At 41.2% G+C, this 23,779-nt stretch overlaps 1 protein-coding gene across 1 annotated transcript in view; it reads left to right on the top strand.

Annotated features, from left to right (window-relative positions):
- Positions 1-23,568, top strand: part of LOC149184459 (protein RETARDED ROOT GROWTH, mitochondrial-like) — a 212,249-nt gene extending 188,681 nt beyond the window's left edge. The window contains exons 6-7 of the mRNA XM_089417497.1: positions 22,689-22,803; positions 22,908-23,568. Coding sequence (XP_089273623.1) covers positions 22,689-22,803; positions 22,908-23,036 — 244 coding nt within the window. The 3' untranslated portion in view covers positions 23,037-23,568. The remainder of the gene's footprint in view (positions 1-22,688; positions 22,804-22,907) is intronic.
- The last annotated feature ends 211 nt before the right edge of the window (positions 23,569-23,779 follow it).

Here is a 23,779-nt window from a genome sequence, read left to right as displayed (position 1 = left end):
TGATTTTGATGCTGAGATCATGGATGGATTCTTATCCTGTGTCCAGAAGATGGTGCGATCTCCAGAACAACGTATAGAGATCTCTAAACAAATTGAGACATATAAGATGGCAGGTGGCACATTTGGCTTTGAGATGGCTATCACTGATAGGACGATTAAAATGCCAGGTATTTTTTAGTTTGTAACTTTGTTTCAAATTTCATTGTCTCTTCAAATTCCATTTTTTTCTTATGTTTATTTAAAATTTTATTTGTAATTTTGTTGTAGATGCATGGTGGAAAATGTATGGTGGCAGAGTACCCCTTTTGCAAAAGCTTGCCGTACGCATCCTCAGCCAAACATGCAGCTCCTCAGGATGTGAGCGCAACTGGAGTGTATTTGAAAAAATACACAACAAGAAGCGCAACAGGTTAACACTTAAACATTTAAAATATTGCAAATTTCCAAATAAATTTTTGAATTCATTAAACAATATTTTTTTATAATATTAATTATTAATTATTATTTCATGATCTTTGTATAGGTTGGAGTCCCAGCGACTTAATGACATGGTCTACGTCTATTACAATCTTCGATTGTGGGTGAGGCAACTCGAGAGGACACCTGATGTGGATACCATCTCATTGGATGGGATTGACACCACTGCTGCATGGAGGGTTGAGGCCGAGAAACCTCTCATGGATTCTACTGATGATTGGTTAGTGCAGGATGTAGTGGAGGGGGAGGAGGAGCAGGAGGAGGAGGAGGAGCAGGAGGAGGAGGAGGAGGTGACACCGCCTACCCGGGCTACAACTGCCACCAGTAGAGGACGTGGTCTACCTCCTGTAGCTCCTACTTCTAGTTCTTCAGCTTCTAGAGCACATCAGACTCCACTTCCATTTCCACCAGCACAGGCACCAACATCTACATCTAGAGGGAAAGGGAAAGCTGTGACATTTTCTCGCAAGAGGGGCAGAGGAAATCAATAGGACTAGACTTTATTGTATATGACATTATGACATGATGAGATACATTATCATATTTTTTGTTGATATTTTGAGGCTGAGTTGGGACTCAGGAGTCAGGACTTACTATTCAGGACATGATTCAATGTTATGTGTGATTTTATCGCTAGAAATGATATTAAACATCTTATATATTAGTTTTTTTACATATTTATGTGTCAATGTATTTATTTTATGTTGTAGATGGTTTAGATATTAAAAAAATTGAAAAAAAATGAATATTTTTGTACCAAACGCTTTTTTCCCGCTTTTTTCCGTTTTTTTCCCGATTTTTCTGATTTTTTCCGATTCGTTCTCCGCGCCGATTTAATCCCGCTCGCGCTTTTCACAACATTGGATTTAACTATAATTAGTGCTTGCATGAGAATGGAAATTATGTAGAAAAGTAGAGAACGACAAAATAAGTTCACACACACACATAAGACACAAAATATGCTCTGGGAAACCCTTTCGGGAGAAAACCTAGTTGGAAGGTGAGGCCGCTTCACTCTCTTTCTCTGTCTGGAAAATATGGCTTCAAGTACAAAGAAGTAATGCCTGTGGCCCATGAGTTGCTACAGTGCACAAATCCTCTATGTGTGCTCTACCTCCTATCTCACCTGGCTATCTTTGCTCAACTATGGAACAAAATGCTCTCGAAAGAATGGAATGTCTCTTCCTCCTAGTGGTCCAGTTATAACACAACTTGATAACCCACTAGTGGTTAATTTTGACTATGTCAACTCTTAACTAAAGTTACAATATAGACTCTTCTAGAGTCTTTTACATCATAATCATGTGGCCAACCCCTTTTCCATGACTAATGGGGGCTGACGCGACATCCTCCCAAACTATGTGTGAAAACATGAAGGTCAACTTCTGAGTGGCATAACTTTTGTGTATGAACTCTGATTAATGCGCTTCTTGCGCTTTTGAAAAGATCTCCATGTGTAGAACAACATGAAATGGTGTTGTGTTAAAGCAACGAAGTTTTACCCCCCAAAAAACGTCGTTTGATGCCTCAAAATGATCCTGAAAGTTTTTAGACCCCGTTTTGCCAAACTATGTCCCGCCGGCAAATATCTTTGGAGGCTAAATTTTTTATCTCTCTTGGAGCTACTTCTTTTCTATGGTTGGATATATATCGTCATCTTGTAAGTGCTATCTTGTTGAAAAGAAAATTATTGGAATAATTTCTAATGTGTGGAATTATTTCAACTAGGTTAATTCTCTTGTGCCCTAGTTTATTAAATATCGTTGTAAAAGGTTATTTGGTTGTAAATTGCAATGTTATCGCATAACAATAGATGAATGTTCCTATGGATGGGCTTTTGTTCTTCTTCCATGAAATGCCATAGATATTGAGTCGGTAATTGTTGAAGAGTGATTGCTAGGGCATCATTCTTTGACCTCCTTGAAGATGAGTTTGGAAAATCTTGAATCATCATTGGCTCTATAGCCCAAGGAATATGCATTGGTCCAAGAAAGATTGGTTATCAACCTTCCCTCGTCCCTCTTTTCTTCTCTCTAAAATTTCGACTCCTTCTCCTAGGCAACCTAGCTAGGGCACCTTGCAAAATTCGTTAGGGGATGAATTTTTCAAATCCGTTTGGATAGAAACCTACGCTGGTGTCTCCTTTAGAGGATCTCAAACTTTGGTGGAATTCTCATGGTCAATTCTCTAGAAATCTTATGCCCTAGGTGTGCCCTTGGAAGAAAAACCTAGTTGGTTTTTCTTGGATAAGGTGGTCTTCTTGAGGGTCATATGAACTTTATAATATTAAATATAACATGACTTTATAATATTAAATACAAGCATACATACCTCATTTTACCTTTAGGTCATCTAGGCTTCTTCCAACAGCTTCCTTGATTGAAAAGATCTCCAATTCCTTGATCTGCTTCATTTCTCATGTCATCATACCATCATCTCATGAATTCTATAAGTTGGATTTCCTTATGAAACACTTGCTTCCTCTCTAGATTAGTGAACCCTCTATTGAGGATTCCATCAGAGAATCTTGAGGATCTTGCATATCCCCATTTGGCAGATGTTTCCTTTTTGACTTGATGTATGATGAGCCTTGCCCTGGATGACGACTTCGTTTCCTTTAATGTCCAATGAGGTTTCCAAGAGCTATATCCTTCATGTTTGATTGTCATGGATTTTGTCCTTCATGATTCCCATGGTGATGTCACGAGCTCTTGTTTCTAATGCTTCCATGATGCCATGATACATCTTATTATCATGGTCATATCTGTAACAAAATATTTAGGAGCTTATGATAGGATCCTTTTGTGAAGGATATCATCTCAATCATAGTAGAGATTTGTTACTCCTTCTTTCCTTTGTCCTTTACTTCAACTTCCTCCATCCTTCCGGCGATATGAGTTTTCTTTCTATAATCTTTCCATAGCATTGAATCTTAGCTATACTATTTGAGGATCAAACTTCCCTTTCGTTTCTACACATCTTTGAGTCCTTTAACCTTCAACACTTTTGCGATCAACTTTTATCTATCTAGCATAGAGTCCACAAATTGTTGAATGAGGTAACCTTCTTGTTCATGGACATTTGTTACCTTGCCTATCAGTTAGAACAATGATGATTATCTTCATCTCCCAATTGAGATCTTATGAATATATTCCTTCATTTTTTGATACCTTCAATTAGGTCTAAGTGATTTGACCTTCACTGTATTTCAGAGATTATATCTTCTAGCATTTCATATGTCTCTTTTATGTCACCTCTCCTGCTACATAGGGATGAGAGGACCTCGAACTGCTTTCGTATAACTTCTCTTCCGGGGACTACATCTATCCTCCTTTCTTATGGAAGGAATCTTGATGACCCAACCAATTTATAGATCTCCTTACAAACACAAAGTCATTCAACCAAACTTGATTATAGAATGAAAAGATACTTACCTGACATGTGAAGATGAAATCTTCACCTTAATTGCTTTGATGATGGTTGAAGAAGATATATTAGAGCTTCTTCTTGGATGATATTCTTTCAAATGAGAGAGCCTTTCAATAGAAACGGTTGCTCCTTTTGATGAGGATGATTTGCTGCTTCCTCAGATGATCTTCTTCTAGGGCGAGGAGATGATCTTTTGAAGATGTCCATGCCTTGTTGCCTTCAATATGCTTTGCCTTCTTTTGTAGTGTAGAGCAGGACTGCTTCTAGGGTTTCAACCTTTTTCAAGATGATGTGATCTTCGATTTTGAGGTCCTTTGAGCTTCATTGCTTTGTAGACATCTTGATGAGAGTCTTGGTGGCCTTTTGATGATCACTGTGGAGTCAAAAATTCTTGTTGTTGTACACTGTCTCCTTGATTATGTAGACAAAAACACTTGTTGTTGTAGACTAATCCTTCAATCTTGACAAAGCCCTTCAACTTGCTTTGAGGCCCTTCTTGAAGACTGATCCTTGTATTGTTTAGAAAATCTTCGGCAAAATCACATAACCAATCTTTTGTCGATGCGTTTCGAACCAACCAGTGTGGTTCATCGTCAGGACAAGTTGAAGAACCAGTTCGGCTTAGCTTGAATAAATAGAGTGTGCAGAGACTCAAACGGCTATATTGCCAACGGCTAATTTTGACCTAATGATCTTAGTCAAACAACCAATTTAATTATTAACATTCTTAGAAATAGCTAAAACAGGTAAATTTGTTAATTTAAATAAATGATTATGAATATCTAAAAACAAATAAATAAAATTCATTATTATTAGCTCATATATTATTAGCTTATTGTATGTCTGTTTTTTACTGCCCTTCCTTTGACTTCAACACCATAGCTCTGATTCCATGTTGAAAAATCTAGGGCAAGTGCAGTTAATGAGATTCTTCCGATCATGATAATTGTTTGTGATATATTTAACTTTACTTCTTAGCAAAATCTTCACTTGTTATAATTATTAGAATGTGTCTTCTTAGTTTGTCAAATAACTACCAAAAACAAAGAGACAAGAACACACGATGTTGGCTTTCTGCCAGGGCTAAAACCTCTCCCTCTTGGAGAGGAAAACCCACACAAAATTCTTCTTATAGAGATTCCAATTGACGAATACCAAGTCCATGACCCTTGACCTACTAGGCCACTCCAAGACCAAGACACCAATCCTCTTCTTTGTCACTGTTGAGATCATCATCAACACTGTTGCTTCACCAAGGTCATCATTCATGCACCTTCACTGAGATATTCATGAGAACATGACTGCTGCACCATATCTCCATCTTTACTTAGTTCATTACTTCTCATTGAGATCATCATCATGTTGATGAGGTTTCCATAATGAGATATGTATGTATATACATGTGATTGCTACACCGAGGTCTTCATCTTTATTAGGATCATGACTGTTATCATGATCACAGTGATGTCGAGGACATGATTGTGTCTAGGATATATACTACACCGAGATTCTTCCTCTAACATGAATGTCGAGATTATGACTATATCTTCTTTTGCACTGTGATCTTCTCCAAGACTGTAGCTCTGTTCTCCTTGCACCGAGGTCTGTTGCAACTATGCCGAGACTGTATTATAGTGACCCTTTAACTAGGCCGAGACTGCAGAGAAGTATGTGAGGAGATCACTGTAATTGTCACCGAGATTTCAGAGGTATGCCGAAGTTTTGTCCTCATCCGAAGTTGCAGAGGCTTGTCCGAGATTCTGTCCTTCTGTGGTGACCCTAGCTGGGTATATATAGTTGTTACGTCTCCATAATAAGCCGACATGTCCATTGAACCGATGTGTCACCTTTTATGAGCCGACTTGACAGTTATATATATTTTGAGGCCGACATGACTGTTCTCTTCATCGTTTTGTTGGCTGATGTCTTCAGGAGGATTGTGCTTGTCTTGGAGGGCTGATCTAGACTCTAGGTTGACTCATATACATTTTATATTTGTTCAAGAAGAGCTCTTCATGACTTTGAATCTTTAATAATAAACCCTAATGCTCTCAATGGGAGCCATCTATAAAATAAACCTCTTGCTCTTGAAGCCCATGTAGTAAGGAATAATAATAAATTCATTTTCTTGTTTACAAAAATCATAATTAGAATGTCATGAAGACCGAACGTAGTTACACTTTCTTCAACACTCCGATCGGTGAAAGTCCGTAAAGAGTAGGGGACAATGACTAAGGTGACAATGGGTCTTTGTCCCATTGTTGTCATTTGGTTTGGTAGTTGTTCCATAGGTTCCCCTTCTAGGACCCTGGCTAGATCGTGTGGCATCAAACCTTATAGGATGTTCAAGAGTAGGAGTTGTTGTCGCCCGAATCGTACAGGGACTGCGACAACGCTCAGGATGGGGGTTGTCACTCTGATACCCACCCACTCTGTTCTAGCTGTCTCCCATCAGCAGGTTATGGGGGGTAGTCCCTATGGAATGAAGTGAGGGAAATCAAGTTGAGAATCAACTTACTTGGGAGACACAGATGAGTGACCTAGCCACTTGGTTGAAATTAAGCAAGATTATTGATCAAATTAGATTTTCTATTATGAGACCAGTGCCTTAATGGAGTCACAAATTCTTGCTTCTTATGAATTGGAACCGAATGGCCGAATGGACACCCGCTGCTTGAATGTTTGACTAACCTATATGATATGCAAATCCTAGGGCCTATGTGAGAGGCAATGATCTTGGTAAATTTTAGTTAAATGCCTAGTCTAAGTGTAACCTTCCTTTAACTATTTTGAAGCTGGGCTCCAAGGTAGGTTGTGGGAAGGAGGCTAACAGGAAGCACGCTAGGGCCTGATTAACGATACCTTCTGTTAGACTTCTATCACTCGATGCTTCTGGCGCTACAGAGACTGTGGCTAACGACTGCAAGATAACCGTGTTAACTGCCGAAGAGTTGCCGAGACCCCTCAAGATAGATATATCTCTATAGGACAAGTTAATATTTTCTTAAGTTTGCGTACTTAATTCGAATCCTTTGAAGAGTACTTAACAATAATGAATTGCAATCTTAGACAAGATAAAATGCTTAGAGATACAAGTGTAAATTATAACAATATGCCACAAGATACTATTGATTTGGGGTAGCATCGGATGTGCTCTAGCCATGAAAATTGGTGGAGAGGCTAAAGCACATGAGATCTCCAAGACCTAGAAATGGTTTGGGGAAATTCTACCCGGTGAAGGAGATATTAAAATAATTAATATTTTTAATGGGTTCCTAAGTCTAAACTTAGGAAAATAAAAATATTAATGGGTATTAATATAAAAATGGGTTAGAAGGTTCTAAAGGACATGGATCAAGCCAAATCTAATCTTAGCCGTTGATTAGAGATGTAATCTTGGCCATTGAAGACTCAATAGAGAAAGTATAAGAGGAGGCTTGAGGGTCAGTTGGAGATACACCAGAATGATCAGTTAGTTTGATTGTTTAGAGCGGGGTTTGCTAAGAGAAATCGAACCAGTGATCAGAGTTGCAGCGAGGGCAGTAAGTACGAGGCAGAGATAGTACTGGAAGACCAGCGCAAAGGCAGAGAGGTAGACGAAGAGCCAAAGGGAGCCACGCAGAGGCCAGCAGTGACTGCGCAGAGGCCATAAGTGCCTGCGTCATCCATGTAGAGGTTGCTGAAGTGACGCAGAGGGCCAAAGAGGCTGCGCAGAGCCTCAGAGGGCTGACGAAGTGCTTCAGATTGCGCTGGAGAGGGTTTCGTGGGGCAGACTTTCAGAATATCTGCTTTCGAAGAGAGGTATTACTGCCAGATTTTTTATCTCTATCGAGTGAGCCAGTTTGGCACCCAGTGTATTCAGAAAAGCTGCTTAATAATAAAACCCTCAGAACTGCTGCACTAGTTTTCCCAAGTTGGGTTTTTCCGGGGATGATTGTCCAAAAATAACGGTGTCCCTTGTGTGTTTGTTCATTTCTTTCAGCTGTTGATCTGTATATGGTTGAGAATGTATTGTGTTTATTTCAGTGTTTATATGGTTAAATGACTTGTTAGTAATTAAACAAGTAGTAGGCGAAATAAACCAAATAATACAGATAAAATTTCTAAAGGGTGATACTTAGAAATTCAACATGGTATCGGAGCGTTGCAGATCACAGGAGAGCTGAAGGCGCCAACTGAATCAGAGAATTTGCAGCAAAAACAATTGTCCCAAGTGACATAAGCTATTCCTAGGTAGAAAGTAGCAGAGGAGGGTTGACGCAGAGGGCCTGCGTCATTAGTTTGAGCTAGAGAGAGGCCAATGCAGAGGCAGAAGAAGGCAGAAGGGGCTCACGAAGAGCCACATAGAGACCAAGAGGGTTGACGCAGTTGGCGAAGGGGGCAAATCAACCTTCCCGGGACTGCGTAGAGCCTAGAGGCTCAGTGCTTTAGTTGCTGGGGCATAGGAAGCTGTGGGCAGATTACGGGGAGTGACGCTGGTGGGGTGTTGTTGCTGCTGAGACAGAACAATACCTAACTGGGCAAAACCAAGGTAGAGGGAGTCGCTACCCAGACGGATTTCTAGCCAAGAAATCCAGATCAGTGTTGTAGGTGCATAGGAGATCAGAGAGGTGCGATTTGACTGTTGGCAGGCGAATTTCTAGGAGGGAAATCGAGACTCAGAGGGAGTCTAGTAGAGAACATCCAGGAGGGAAGTAGCGACTCAGAGGGAGTCGAAGAGAGAACTTCCAGGACAGAAGTAGAGACTCAGAGGAGTCGAAAAGAAGAGCAGAGAGATGGCCATGAATGGACCGAGGAATCAAGACAGGTTGGACGAGGTATCCAACTTTGTCATCTGGAAGGCCAGGATCCTGTCTGTTCTAGATAGACATCGCATCAAGGCCTTGGCCTTGAGAACCGTGGCTATCCCAGTCGACCCAGCTAACAATGAAAGGTATGAGGATGCGATGGCTAAGGCGAATTGCATAATCGTTGATGGGGTCAAGGATCACGTGGTCCAGCATATTGTCGAGAAGAATACGACAAAGGAAATGTGGGAGACCTTGACGACATTGTATTAGGGAACTTTCGTGCAAGTGAAGATGCTGCTGGAGAATTAGCTGCAGAAGGGGGAGCAGGTAGATCACTTCCTCAGCAAATTGAAGGAGATTCGGGACCAATTGACTTCCATAGGGGCCATGCCGAATCAGGAGTTAATGGTGAGGACCGCCCTGAACGCAGTCTCCGAGGAGTGGGAGACATTTGTCCAAACATTTTGGGCAGAGAACATCTTTCAGATTGGGAAGAACTGTGGGCAGCTCTTCGCCAAGAAGAGATCAGACGGTTGACCAAGATGGGAAGTAGGAGCAAAGGAGCCCAGGTCAAGAAAGAGGAGGAAGAGGATGCAACTCTGGCATCCGCGGTGTAGCAAGAGAAGAGGAAGAAAAAGGAGCTCTCTAAGATAAAGTGCTTCTACTGTGGGAATTGGGGCATTATGCAAACCAGTGTCTGAAGAAGAAGAATAAGGGAGAGGCGTCTGACTCCAAGGTAGCACTAGCGAAGGTGGAAAAGGAGGTATAGGACGATGACGATTGTGCCATGAGTGCTCATGTACCTCTAGAGAGGAGGTGGGGTGACATCGAGTTGTAGTCGGGGACTACAAGCGATGAGGGGCAGGATCCTTGAGGTACCCAAACTCTTGGATCATACCTGGCTACGGGAGCCCCGAAGTGAGAGTAGCGGGATGGTGGATGTCGGTGGAAGTGGATGCGGATGGAGTAGTAGAGAGTTAGATTGCAGTAGTCCCTGGCAGCGCATAGAGGGTTGCAGCGGTGCGAGAGACACAAAGGAGGTTGCAACAGTGCAGGATTGCACAGAGAGGTTTGCAGCAGTGCGAGAGGCACAAAGTTATTGTAGCAGCGCAAAGGCAGCAGATGGAGCATATGATAGCGGCAGAGAGAGCTTCAACATCGGGAGGGTTTTTAGCCTAAGAAGGATGTCAGTAGTTGGGTGGATCAGTTACTTACTTCTCAGTAACGGAATTGTAGTGCAATAGCAGTAGCAGTAGCACGATGTAACATGATGAGAGAGAACTACCGTGCACATGCAGTGTTGGGAGAAAGGACCAGCAGCAACACCGATGCAGAGGGAGCTGCCGTATGGATGTAGCAGTGGTAGTGGCAAAGCTATGGACAACAGTACAAGATGAAATAGTGCAGAGGATGTTGGGCGGGGAGGCCTAGCATCAGCACAAGTACTGGTGCCGTATAATCAGGGTGATGCTCAATGTGGAGTATTACTAGAGCACAGTCCTCGCTAAGAGAGAGTGTTGATTTGGGGTAGCATCGGATGTGCTCTAGCCATGAAAATTGGTGGAAAGGCTAAAGCACATAAGAACTCCTAGATCTAGAAATGCTTTGGGGAAATTCTACCTAGTGAAGGAGATATTAAAATAATTAATATTTTTAATGGGCTCCTAAGTCTAAACTTAGGAAAATAAAAATATTAATGGGTATTAATATAAAACTGGGTTAGAAGGTTCTAAAGGACATGGATCAAGCCAAATCTAATCTTTGTCGTTGATTAGAGATGAAATCTCGGTCGTTGAAGATTCAATAGAAAAAGTATAAGATGAGGCTTGAGGGTCAGTTAGAGATACACCAGAGTGATCAATTAGCTCGATTTTCTAGAGTGGGGTTTGCTAAGAGAAATCGAACTAGTGATCAAAGTTGCAGCGAGGGGCAGTTAGTACGAAGCAGAGAGGCAAAGATAGTACCGAAAGACCAGCGTAGAGGCAGATGTAGAGCCAAAGGGAGCCACCCAGAGGCCAACAGTGATTGCACAGAGACCAGAAGGGCTTGCGTCATCCATGCAAAGGCTGCAAAAGTGATGCAGAGGACCAGAGAGGTTGCACAGAGCCTGAAAGGGCTGACACAAAGGGTTTTAGGCTGACGCAAAGGTCAGGAGGGCTGACGCAGTGCTTTAGATTGTGCTGGAGAAGGTTTCGTGGGGCAGACTTTCAAAATATCTACTTCCGAAGAGAGGTATTACTGCTAGATTTTTTATCTCTGTCGGGTGAGTCAGTTTGGCACCCAATGTACTCAAAAAAGCTACTTAATAATAAAACCCTCAGAACCACTGCATCGGTTTTCCCATGTTGGGTTTTTCGGGAATGATTGTCCAAAAATAACGGTGTCCCTTGTGTGTTTGTTCATTTCTTTCAGCTGTTGATCTGTATATGGTTGAGACTGTATTGTGTTTATTTTAGTGTTTATATGGTTAAATGACTTGTTAGTAATTAAACAAGTAGTAGGTGAAATAAACTAGAGAATACAGATAAAATTTCTAAAGGGTAATACTTAGAAATTTCAACATGGTATCAGAGCGTTGCAAATCACAGGAGAGCAGAAGGTGCTAGCTAAATCAAAGAATTTGCATCAAAAACAGCTGTCCCGAGTGACAAAAGTTGTTTTGAGGTAGAAAGCAGTAGAGGAGGGTTGATGCAGAGGGCCTGCGTCATTAGTTTGAGCCAGAGAAAGGTCAACGCAGAGGTAGAAGAAGGCAGAAGGGGCTCACGAAGAGCCACGCAGAGACCAAGAGGGTTGACGTAGTTGGCGAAGGGAGCAAATCAGCCTTCTCGGGATTGCGCAGAGCCTAGAGGCTCAGTCCTTCAGTTGTTGGGGCATAGGAAGCTGTGGGCAGATTGCGGGTAGTGAAGCTGGTGGGGTGCTATTGTTGTCGAGATAGAAAAGTACCTAACGGGGCAAAACCAAGGTAGAGGGAGTCGCTACCTAGGCAGATTTCTAGCCAAGAAATCCAAATCAGTGTTGCAGGTGCATAGGAGATCAGAGAGGTGCGATTCGATGGTTGGCAGGAGGATTTCCAGGAGGGAAATCGAGACTCAGAGGGAGTCTAGTAGAGAACTTCTAGGAGGGAAGTAGCGACTCAGAGGGAGTCAAAGAGAGAACTTCCAGGAGGGAAGTAGAGACTCAGAGGAGTCGAAAAGAAGAGCAGAGAGATGGCCATGAATGGACTGAGGGATTAGGACAGGCTGGACGGGGCATCCAACTTTGTCATCTGGAAGGCCAGGATCCTGTCCGTTCTAGATAGACATCGCATCAAGGCCTTCGCCTTGAGAACCGTGGCTATCCTAGTCGACCTAGCTGACAATGAAAAGTATGAGGATGCGATGGCTAAGGTGAAATGCATAATCCTTGATGGACTCAAGGATCATGTGGTCCAGCATATTGCCGAGAAGAATACGGCAAAGGAAATGTGGGACACCTTGACGACATTGTATCAGGGCACTTCCGTGCAGAGGAAGATGCTGCTGGAGAATCAGTTGTAGTCGTATAAGATGCAGAAAGGGGAGCAAGTAGATCACTTCCTCAACAGATTAAAGGAGATTTGGGACCAACTGACTTCCATAGGGGCCACGTTGGATCAAGAGTTAATGGTGAGGACCGCCCTAAACGCAGTCTCCGAGGAGTGGGAGACGTTTGTCCAAAGCATTTTGCGCTGAGAACATCTTCCAAATTGGGAAGAACTGTGGGCAGCTCTTTGCCAAGAAGAGATCAGACGGTTGACCAAGATGGGAAGTAGTAGCAAAGGAGCCTGGGTCAAGAAAGAGGAGGAAGAGGATGCAACTTTGGCATCTGCGGGGTAGCAAGAGAAGAGGAAGAAAAAGGAGCTCTCTAAGATAAAGTGTTTCAAGTGTGGGGAACTGGGGCATTATGCGAACCAGTGTCTGAGGAAGAAGAATAAGGGAGAGGCGTTTGACTTCAAGATCTTTTAATCTTGTTCTTGATTTCTTATTTTTGAGGAATTTTCGAATTTATCATTTAATCCATTTTAATTAGCTCAAAATTAATTATTTAGAGCTAATTTCCTCAAAAAATTGACTTTGAATTAACCATCGAGGTCCAAGGTTACATTTTTTTTTTGAAAAAAACAATATTCCCTTGGTGACGAACCTTTAAAAATTGATTCTTTCAAGACCTAGAAATTTTTCCATTTGGAGAATTTATTTTCCTAGACACTTTAATTTTGACTCTAATTAATTAATTTTCTGGCTTAGGATTTAATTTTATTTTGCCAGAAAAATTAATTAATTTACATGAGGGAATTAATTATTTTTCCAACCCTCTAATACATATGATTTTTCATTTACAAGACTCAAAGAGGGAATATATATTTGTCTTTGACTCTCAAGACACATGACCCATCTGCGACTCAATATGATCTAGTAAACCAAGTGATTTGTAATAAAATAATTTAGCTAATTAGCTTAAATTATTCCCAAACCACTTTTACATTAGACTCGACTAAAACACTAGGACTCACCTAATAATTCGACAATAAATTTCACCCTAGCTTTGGGGGTTTAAGCTAGAGGGAAAAAACTCTTCTGATTAGCCGTGTCGAAAAACACAAGTAATCAGTGAGGTTAAAAACCTCCTAGGATGGAATTCATCATCAAATTATAGGCTTACCTAGGTTGTTACATAGACTCAAGGTTTTACTAAGATCATTTACAATATATAACTTGCAGAATGAGATGACTATGACACATGGACTGCTGATATGTGATCCGATCCTTGTTGAAAAATGCTGGCACTCCCGCTTACCTGGAACTTTGATAATTTGAGTGCAACAGGAGGCATATGTGAATCAGAGGCCAAGGAGAGTAGGATTTTGAGGATGTTCCCAGACCAAATGGCAGGGAAGGCTTCTAGTTTAGAGGGAGCAGCCAAGGCAGCGGGGATGCAATTCCAGTGGCAGAAGTACTTCCCTTACTGAGAGGGAGTGTTGATGTTTGTAGCTCAGGCAAATACTTCTACACTAGCCTAAGTGTTTAGGTGTGCAAAAGTTGCCCAAAGTTTACTTGGACACTTGCTCTAGTGTGAATAAGTTGCATTTGTAACTTAGCCTAAGTTAGACTTAGTAAAAAGACATAATCGTTATGTTGGCTTATTGAGCTAAAGTAAACCTAGGAAAAGTAAATTATTTACTTTAGTGATTATGTTTTAATTTCAGTCTTTGATCTCAAGTGAGGGGAGATCGAATCTCGGCCATCAATCACATGGGAGATCAAAGTTAGGGATTTTAGCTCAATGTAAAATTATAAAAGCAAAGCTAAGGAGAAGGAGAAGACACACCATATAGCAGCACAAGATTGAGAGAGGCATCTCAATGAGGAGTGTGTTACTCTAGTGTGCTAGATCTGAGGAAGGGGGCAGCAAGGAGATTTAGATCAGCCAATGAGGGCTTGATCAATTGCATCAGATCCAATTGTTATATGTATTCTCTTAGTTGGGCCTTTTGCCTAGGACGGGAGCCCAAGGAAGTTCTGAAAGTTAATGAAGAATTGTGATTGGGTAGAATCTGTTGTGTGATGTATTTCGTGGTTGAAATTGGTATATTTTGCTTCCACTGTATTTTTATTGTGTTAATGAACCTAGCTGGCAATTAATCAGTAGATCTGTGATCCGCTAGGAATTAAGTGTTGGGTGCTAGGTTTGCAGGAAAACTAACAAAAGTGAAGAATCTCCACGACATATCAATTTACAAGTTCAAATTAAATGCAATGCCCATCCTGCAGAAGATTTATAAATACGGGGATAAGCACACTGCGAAGTGCAGATATTTCAAGAAATTTGGAGAGTATTTTGTGAATATGTCTCAAGAATTAAATGTGATAATACATATTAATATTTCTTTGCTTAATCTTTACTCTTCTCAATGTTACATGTATATGTTTAAGCTTTGATCTTGAGATTGCTTCATTTTTTACAACAAATTTTTTTTTTCTCTTTATTCTGCAATGGGACATTAATGGTTGGTTTGACAGGCTAATTTTTTATTTAACAGTTTTGTTCTTTGTTCTATGATCACTGTTACTGTCTGTTTTAAAAAATATCATCTATTGCAAGTGGTTGTTGGAAGGAATCATTGTTAATGATTATTCTATAATTGGTGCAAATAGTTGTATAACAAACTGTTAAGATTAGGTATGTTCTATGCTAGAGCAATTTATTTAAATTTTCACAGTTAGCAATCACATCAGCATTACGATAAACTGCAGATAGAACATAAATATAAAACACAGAAGACAAGCCAAGGGAAGAGGACACAAGATGTGGCGCGAGCCAGGGACAAACCCCACAATGTGTGGGGAAACCCTTTGATCAAATCTTCTTTTATCTTCAAAGTTCAGCAGAGAGAGAGATGGTACAAATACATTTGAAGTCAACACTTTGACTTGCCAAAATAAGAGATCAGACATCAGAGATATTTCATCATGAAGATGACAGGATAGTTCTGATGACAAGGACTACAGATCTGAACTCAGGTGAAGGCACACTTCTCAGTCCTCATACTTCAACTGATTCACCATGCTGCATCCAACCATGCTGCGTCCATCACTATGCTTATCCATGCCTTAGAACAACAGTATTTAACACGTTGTTACAACGATTTCCATGCTGCTCCTTTACGCTGATATACATCTCCTTTATGTTGCGGCTAGGCTTCATTTGCAACGTATAGAAGCTCCCTTAGATAGTTGTAGTTGTGACAGCGGATTAGGGCACCTTCAAGTTTGAGATTAGGGCCTCTTCTAGGCCTCCTTACTGCGGCTTAGGACAGCGTATGAGTAGCATATAGAAGACCTGTCCTAGCTGCGTATATACATCCTTCTTGACCAAGACATCAATCCCTTATTCTGCGAATGTTGAGATCACCATCATCACTGCTACCAAGCGTATGACAACACCCTATCATTGTTGATGTACATTCACATTAGTGCCATGAGATCAAATTTGTGAGATCATCTTCCATACCACCATTCAAAGAGTTGTATCGAGATCAGGACTCATGATCCTATAACTATCATAAGATTGTATATCACAGAGATCATTCCTTGATATCAATATATACAATGATCATATGTTGCATCTAACTTGAACGTTAATATCATTACAGATTTGAATGTCGAGATGATATATGAAAAGATCTTCTACATAGTGATGCTAAGAATGTAGCCCTACTTCATTGTTGTTCATTATTCCGAGACTGCTACAGGAATATCACCTAGATCTACTGCATCAAAGATATGTCGAGACCAAAGTTATGCTTGGAGAGAATGTCGAGGTTATCAACGGCAAATCCAAACCTTTATCCGCGATTGCTTCTGAGATTGAATACCCTTCATTGTAATGTCGAGGTTGTCATGATTATGTCGAGAATGTATACCGAGACTGCTATAGGAATATCACCTAGATCTACTTCATCAAAGATATGTCGAGACCAAAGTTATGCTTGGAGAGAATGTCGAGGTTATCAGCAACAAATCCAAACCTTTATCCGCGGTTGCTTCTGAGATTGAATACCCTTCATTGTAATGACGAGGTTGTCATAGCAACTGTAGGATCATTGTTATTACTGCGGTTAGTTATTATGTCAATACTGTACCTCTGAAAGAGCAGAGATATCTTTATGCTGAGATTATCTATCCATCTGAGGTTCCTTCTGTTCTATCCAACCGAGATCTAGCTTGACTGCACCTTATACCCATTCGAGGTGCAGTCAAGCCCTTCACCGAAAATCCCTGCGGCTCTGCTCCTTCTAGTATATGTGAAATTTCAGAGAGAATTTGCGAGTTGTGTTCATCTTCTTAAGCTACGTCAACATAAACAAGTCTCTATGTACAACATATAAGGTCTCCTCCTGAACAGCGTATAAGTAATTGACTGCGTTGGATCAGCTAGGGCATCATCTGCAGCTAGGGCTCCTTCTTAGGCCAGCGTATTCTTTTGATTCTCTCCTTCTCCAAAAACCCAGACGTGGAGAGGGATCACCTCAAGAATACGTGTGTGCGAATGATATCAAATCCTCATCTATTTATACCAAAATGAGGATGATGAATAGACACGTCGGTTGGGCTTCTAGAGCCTACATAAGAGCTGGTCGGCTTGATTATAATTACATAAACAAAATAAATTCATATCTCCATAAGTACTTATCGAAATCGGATGATCTTTGGATCAATCCTACACCTCTCGACGAGAGGGATCCAATAAAATTATCAGCTGCCATAAATAAGCTGACCCACATGGAGTTTTGCCCTAGTTGCCAATTTAACACTCCCTCTCAACTAGGGAAAACTCCATCTGCTGATCCATATGTCCGACTGTACTATCTCTGCCATCAGTGCCCTGCACTGTTCTGCCCAGCTTTGCTCAGCTCTGCTCTTGCTCAGCTCTGCTGGCTCTGCTCAACTCTGCTGGCTCTGCTAGCTCTGCTCTGCTCAGCTATGCTGGCTCTGCTCTGCTCAGCTCTACTCAGCGCTGCTGGCTCTGCTCAACTCTGCTGGCTCTGCTCTGCTCTGCTCAACTATGAAGAAGAAGAAGAATTGATCGAGAATGTCTCATACCATTCTCACTGACCCGAAGTCAGACTCAGAGTGCGTAACACTGGTCCCAGACCAGTCTCAACTGACCCGAAGTTAGCTTCATAGTAAGTACCACTCCTACCACTGGTCCCAGACCAGTATCGCAGTCTCAGAGAGTGTACCACTGGTCCCAGACCAGTCTCAACCAACCCGAAGTCAGCGTCATAGTATGTACTACTCTCACTGGTCCCAGACCAGTACTGCACTGACACGAAGTCAGTCTCGGAGTATGTACCACTGGTCCCAAACCAGTCTCAGCCGACCCGAAGTCAGCGTCATAGCATGTACAACTCCTACCACTGGTCCCAGTCCAGTATCATTGATCCCAGATCAATGGAGGACATCCTAGCGTAGGGAGTACGGTAGATACAACGATGCGTCCATCAGTACTACTATGGTCCCTAACTTCATTTCCCTGCTCATTGATCAGATGATAGGTACTTCCCATGAGTCCCTGACTGCATGGGTAGGATGCCTCGACAGGAGAACTTAATCAATCCTGTCCTCACAGGAGAACACATCAATCCTGCTACAATTGACATGGAGAACACATCAATCCAGGCTGCCATGGAGAACACATCAATCCAGGCCTCACAGGAGAACACATCAATCCTGCTACAATCGCCATGGAGAACACATCAATCCAGGCCTTACAGGAGAACACATCAATCTTGCTACAATTGCCATGGAGAACACATCAATCCAGGCCTCACAGGAGAACACATCAATCCTGCTACAATCGCCATGGAGAACACATTAATCCAGGCCTCACAGGAGAACTAATCATCCTGCTACACAGGAGAACGAATCATCCTGTTCCACAAGAGAGCGAATCATCTTGTCCCACAAGAGAGCGAATCATCTTGTTCCAGTGCGCACACAAGGGGAGGGTGAGTCACCCTGTGGTCGTATGTTGCTCCAATAGAACTGCAAGCCTCCCAAAGGTCCTATAGCTCAATGTATACAGCATGCAGGACCCTTTTACAAAGGTCTGTCGATGACTCCAAGTCGTTCGGGAAAATCACAAATTTGATCTTTCCTCAGGGCTTTGTCCTGTACATTATCTCAGTGTGATGGAGCCTCCTTGATCATCGACTTACCATATCCCAGATAAGGCAGTAATTGATGTCTATCTGCTGGAGCAATTATCAAATACGGGATTCCTCAATAATCGAATCCCATCTCTGGTTGTCACAGAGATTCACAGTGGTATTCATCATGTGTACAAACAGCTCACTGAAGAGCTTCAGCAACCAGACTGCCTCACAGAAGGCCATACTATCAGCAATGTATTCTGCCTTGGTGGTGCTCAGAGTCACCGACTTCTGCTTCCTGCTCATCCAGGATATCGAGGCAGATTCCAAAGAGAAACAACACTGAGAAGTGCTCTAGTGATCCTCCATACTGCCTGCCCACTCATCATTCGAACAGTGTATCTCAATCCATGAGAGATTGTGCCCTGAAGATATCTCAGAAGATTCTTGGCACCAATCCAGTGAGGCTCAAATATGAGCTCACCATGCTAACTGCATCCCATATGTCCAGACGGAGGTTCTCCAAGTACATCAATGTGAATGAGTTTATGAAACTCAAAGGCATTTCCCAAATCTGGTCCGACATCATTACCATATAACTTCTGAAAGTTAAGATCCTCGAGGCAGTCACAAGCTTGCAGCTTATCTTCTCACATTCAGAATCCAACTCCCTCTGTCTCCTATAAATGAGAGGGTCTGCACCTGTCAAACATAGGTGCCGGTACGAGAGGTTTATCATCCACAACCTTCGAGTAATGGTTTGGATCGGTTTCACTCCTAGTGAATCTCAGCTGCATTAGACAGCTATCAATCCTCTCATACTATGCCCAAGGTGTTTTTCTTCAAGCCATAGAGGGTTTTCTTCCATCAAACTCCTCGGGTTGTTCCAAACCTGTGAACCTGCTGCATGAGGGGAAAGGTCCCCTTATAATATTTTCCTTCGGTACATTTCAGACATGTACCTTCATGCTTCTATTTTGAATTCAGGCATCCAGTCACCATCTCACTCACAGACCTCCAGTGCTGAGTCAATGGACATGGTCCCTAGTGAACTTCCTGCAACTTGATACAACCCTGAACTCAAAACATCTTTAAAAGATCTATTTTCAAACACATACCTTTCATCGATAAGTGCCACCCTGTAACCTTTGACTCCCATTTCTGAGATGGACATCAGGTTCGATCATGTACATAAAAGAGATTTTGGGGTTCCTTGCTTTCTTGGAAGAGTCGACCATTTCCTTGATGACCTGCATTACCAGTCATTCTTTTGATCATTGAAGATGTCCCAATAATGATTGTTATCTTCATCAAGAGATGTGTCTCTGCCATTCGAACACTCCTTCGCATAACGGCCGAACTTATTTCAATAAGGCATCCGCCTTTCCTTCCACCCTTAGATCCGAACTTCCCAATGAAGTGATCTTAAGATGGACCATCATAATCTTCCGCTGCGCCATTCTGATAACATTCTCTGCTTTGATTTCACCCTAGGTGAATTATGAGGAACCCATTGATCCTTCTGTCTTGTGCCAACTGTCTTCGGTGATTGCTCTTTCACTCTTGCTTGGGCATTGTCTTCACCTCAGCTCCGATACCATGTTAAGCTTAGGTATGTTCTATGCTAGAGCAATTTATTTAAATTTTCACAGTTAGCAATCACATCAGCATTACGATAAACTGCAGATAGAACATAAATATAAAACGCAGAAGACAAGCCAAGGGAAGAGGACACAAGATGTGGCGCGAGCCAGGGACAAACCCCACAATGTGTGGGGAAACCCTTTGATCAAATCCTCTTTTATCTTCAAAGTTCAGCAAAGAGAGAGATGGTACAAATACATTTGAAGTCAACACTTTGACTTGCCAAAATAAGAGATCAGACATCAGAGATATTTCATCATGAAGATGACAGGATAGTTCTGATGACAAGGACCACAGATCTGAACTCAGGTGAAGGCACACTTCTCAGTCCTCATACTTCAACTGATTCACCATGCTGCATCCAACCATGCTGCGTCCATCACTATGCTTATCCATGCCTTAGAACAACAGTATTTAACACGTTGTTACAGCGATTTCCATGCTGCTCCTTTACGCTGATATACGTCTCCTTTATGTTGCGGCTAGGCTTCATTTGCAATGTATAGAAGCTCCCTTAGATAGTTGTAGTTGTGACAGCGGATTAGGGCACCTTCAAGTCTGAGATTAGGGCCTCTTCTAGGCCTCCTTACTGTGGCTTAGGACAGCGTATGAGTAGCATATAGAAGGCCTGTCCTAGTTGCGTATATACATCCTTCTTGACCAAGACATCAATCCCTTATTCTGCGAATGTTGAGATCACCATCATCACTGCTACCAAGCGTATGACAACACCCTATCATTGTTGATGTACATTCACATTAGTGCCACTGAGATCAAATTTGTGAGATCATCTTTCATACCACCATTCAAAGAGTTGTATCGAGATCAGGACTCATGATCCTGTAACTAACATAAGATTGTATATCACAGAGATCATTCCTTGATATCAATATATACAATGATCATATGTTGCATCTAACTTGAACGTTAATATCATTACAGATTTGAATGTCGAGATGATATATGAAAAGATCTTCTACATAGTGATGCTAAGAATGTAGCCCTACTTCATTGTTGTTCATTATTCCGAGACTGCTACAGGAATATCACCTAGATCTACTGCATCAAAGATATGTCGAGACCAAAGTTATGCTTGGAGAGAATGTCGAGGTTATCAGCGGCAAATCCAAACCTTTATCCGCGGTTGCTTCTGAGATTGAATACCCTTCATTGTAATGTCGAGGTTGTCATGATTATGCCGAGAATGTATACCGAGACTGCTACAGGAATATCACCTAGATCTACTGCATCAAAGATATGTCGAGACCAAAGTTATGCTTGGAGAGAATGTCGAGGTTATCAGCGGCAAATCCAAACCTTTATCTGCGGTTGCTTCTGAGATTGAATACCCTTCATTGTAATGACGAGGTTGTCATAGCAACTGTAGGATCATTGTTATTACTGCGGTTAGTTATTATGTCAATACTGTACCTCTGAAAGAGCAGAGATATCTTTATGCTGAGATTATCTATCCATCTGAGGTTCCTTCTGTTCTATCCAACTGAGATCTAGCTTGACTGCACCTTATACCCATTCGAGGTGCAGTCAAGCCCTTCACCGAAAATCCCTGTGGTTCTGCTCCTTCTAGTATATGTGAAATTTCAGAGAGAATTTGCGAGTTGTGTTCATCTTCTTAAGCTATGTCAACATAAACAAGTCTCTATGTACAGCGTATAAGGTCTCCTCCTGAACAGCGTATAAGTAATTGACTGCATTGGATCAGCTAGGGCATCATCTGCAGCTAGGGCTCCTTCTTAGGCCAGCGTATTCTTTTGATTCTCTCCTTCTCCAAAAACCCAGACGTGGAGAGGAGATCACCTCAAGAATACGTGTGTGCGAATGATATCAAATCCTCATCTATTTATACCAAAATGAGGATGATGAATAGACACGTCGGTTGGGCTTCTAGAGCCTACATAAGAGCTGGTTGGCTTGACTATAATTACATAAACAAAATAAATTCATATCTCCATAAATACTTATCGGAATCGGATGATCTTTGGATCAATCCTACACCTCTCGACGAGAGGGATCCAATAAAATTATCAGCTGCCATAAATAAGCTGACCCACATGGAGTTTTGCCCTAGTTGCCAATTTAACACAGACGGTACACTCTTTGTTTTTACAATATTCTATCGTGCATCTATTAATTTATTCCAGTGTAGTCATAATATCATTATAAAGACTATACAAGATAACACAATTTTAATCAATGTTCATTATCTGACAGGAAATCTTGTGTAAGTGTGAAGCCAGAATCATGTTTGGGATAATCTGTTTTTTGCAATAATTTTTCTTTTTTGATTTTCCAACAGGATTTTCAAGATCCCATGGTGATTCTACTAGTTGCCTCTTGTACATTGATTTGGTATTGTGTTATGATGTGATATATTAGAAGAATCTGATATGCCCAATTAGTTTGTGATTTTATGCTATCGTTGGTACAATTACATTTTAATCTATTTTCTTTGGAGGCTTCTTGATGAGACAATGCCGGGAAAATATATTTTCTAATTTCGATGCTTTCATTTCAAAAAATATGAATCAAAATGTCACTTTTAATCTTTGTTATTTGATTTGATTAGAGGGATATATTGGATTTCTATGTGATCTCCAGCTATCTTGTTTTCCTGCATCACTTCAATCTCCTTTGCTTTCTCTTAATTGTTCCAGGTCAGATATTGCCTGGAAAAATGCAAACTATGCAGAAATTTGGGAGTATCTTCGAGATGAATATGAGCTAACCCAGCGGTTTGGCAGTTTGGACTTTAAACTCAAGTTTGTAGAGGTCTCTTTTGCTCCTGATTTATCCTTGAGAAATTGTGTTTCTCCATTGCATTTTGAATTTCAAGTATAATCCAGAATTGATTTGATTGTGTCCTTGTTCTGCAGCATAACGTTCGCTATTTCCTGGAAATACTGCAAAACAGAAAGTCTGACTTCTTGGAGTGGCTTATCATAATATTGATAAGTGCAGAGATAGTTATTGCTATCTATAATATTGTTCGGGAGACTGTATAACCTTGTTTGGGAGACTGAAATATCTCCAGTATAACTCATTCATGTGATACGCCACTGGTACAAGGCTGGACAGATCAAGTAAATCTTTGCTTAAAGAAATGAAGCTCATCAAATATAATGGATTGCAGCAAGTCGACACGAAGGAATTAGAAGCAATGTTGATGCAGTACTCGCTAACTGTTAGCTTCACTGCCAAGAACACTATCCTTCTCAAGTGTTCAATTTTGGTACGATTCTTAATGTGTGACTGTGTTTCCTTGTCTATATGTACGCTATTTGATTATGTAAAATACAACATGCAATTAGATTTTAGTAATGTTTTTTGTAAGTGGGTAAAAGTTCTGTCACATCGCCTAGGTAATAATATTGAACCAATTCTAGTACATCATACTAAAACTACTTTGAACTATGTACATTGCCCCTCAATGAATCTCTCGAAGTGCTGTAAAATGACAGCAAGTTTTGTCAATATCTGTGAGCACTTTGATAAGTGCATCCTAATTTTGCAAGTAAGCACTGTTTCAATACTTTATTCATGTTATGTTTTGGAAACTGTAAAAGTTCGTGATGCATCAAATTTTTTCTTGTGCTTCAGCATTGGTAGATTATGGAGCCTCTATGCCATGGGCTATCTTTGGAGTTCTTGTTCATTCAACCTATCACTTCACAGTAATGCCCTTGCATGGCTTCACTCAGGAACTCTTCTAGAGCTCCTTCATGACCACACACAGAGCAGCATTTCA

This window comes from Pinus tabuliformis, chromosome 3_2, assembly GCF_031772625.1.
Source record: "Pinus tabuliformis cultivar Carrire ecotype Pingquan chromosome 3_2, CPIR1, whole genome shotgun sequence".
NCBI lineage: Eukaryota > Viridiplantae > Streptophyta > Pinopsida > Pinales > Pinaceae > Pinus > Pinus tabuliformis.
Note: the sequence above shows the minus strand (reverse complement) of the source record. Positions and strands in the feature narration are given on the sequence as shown.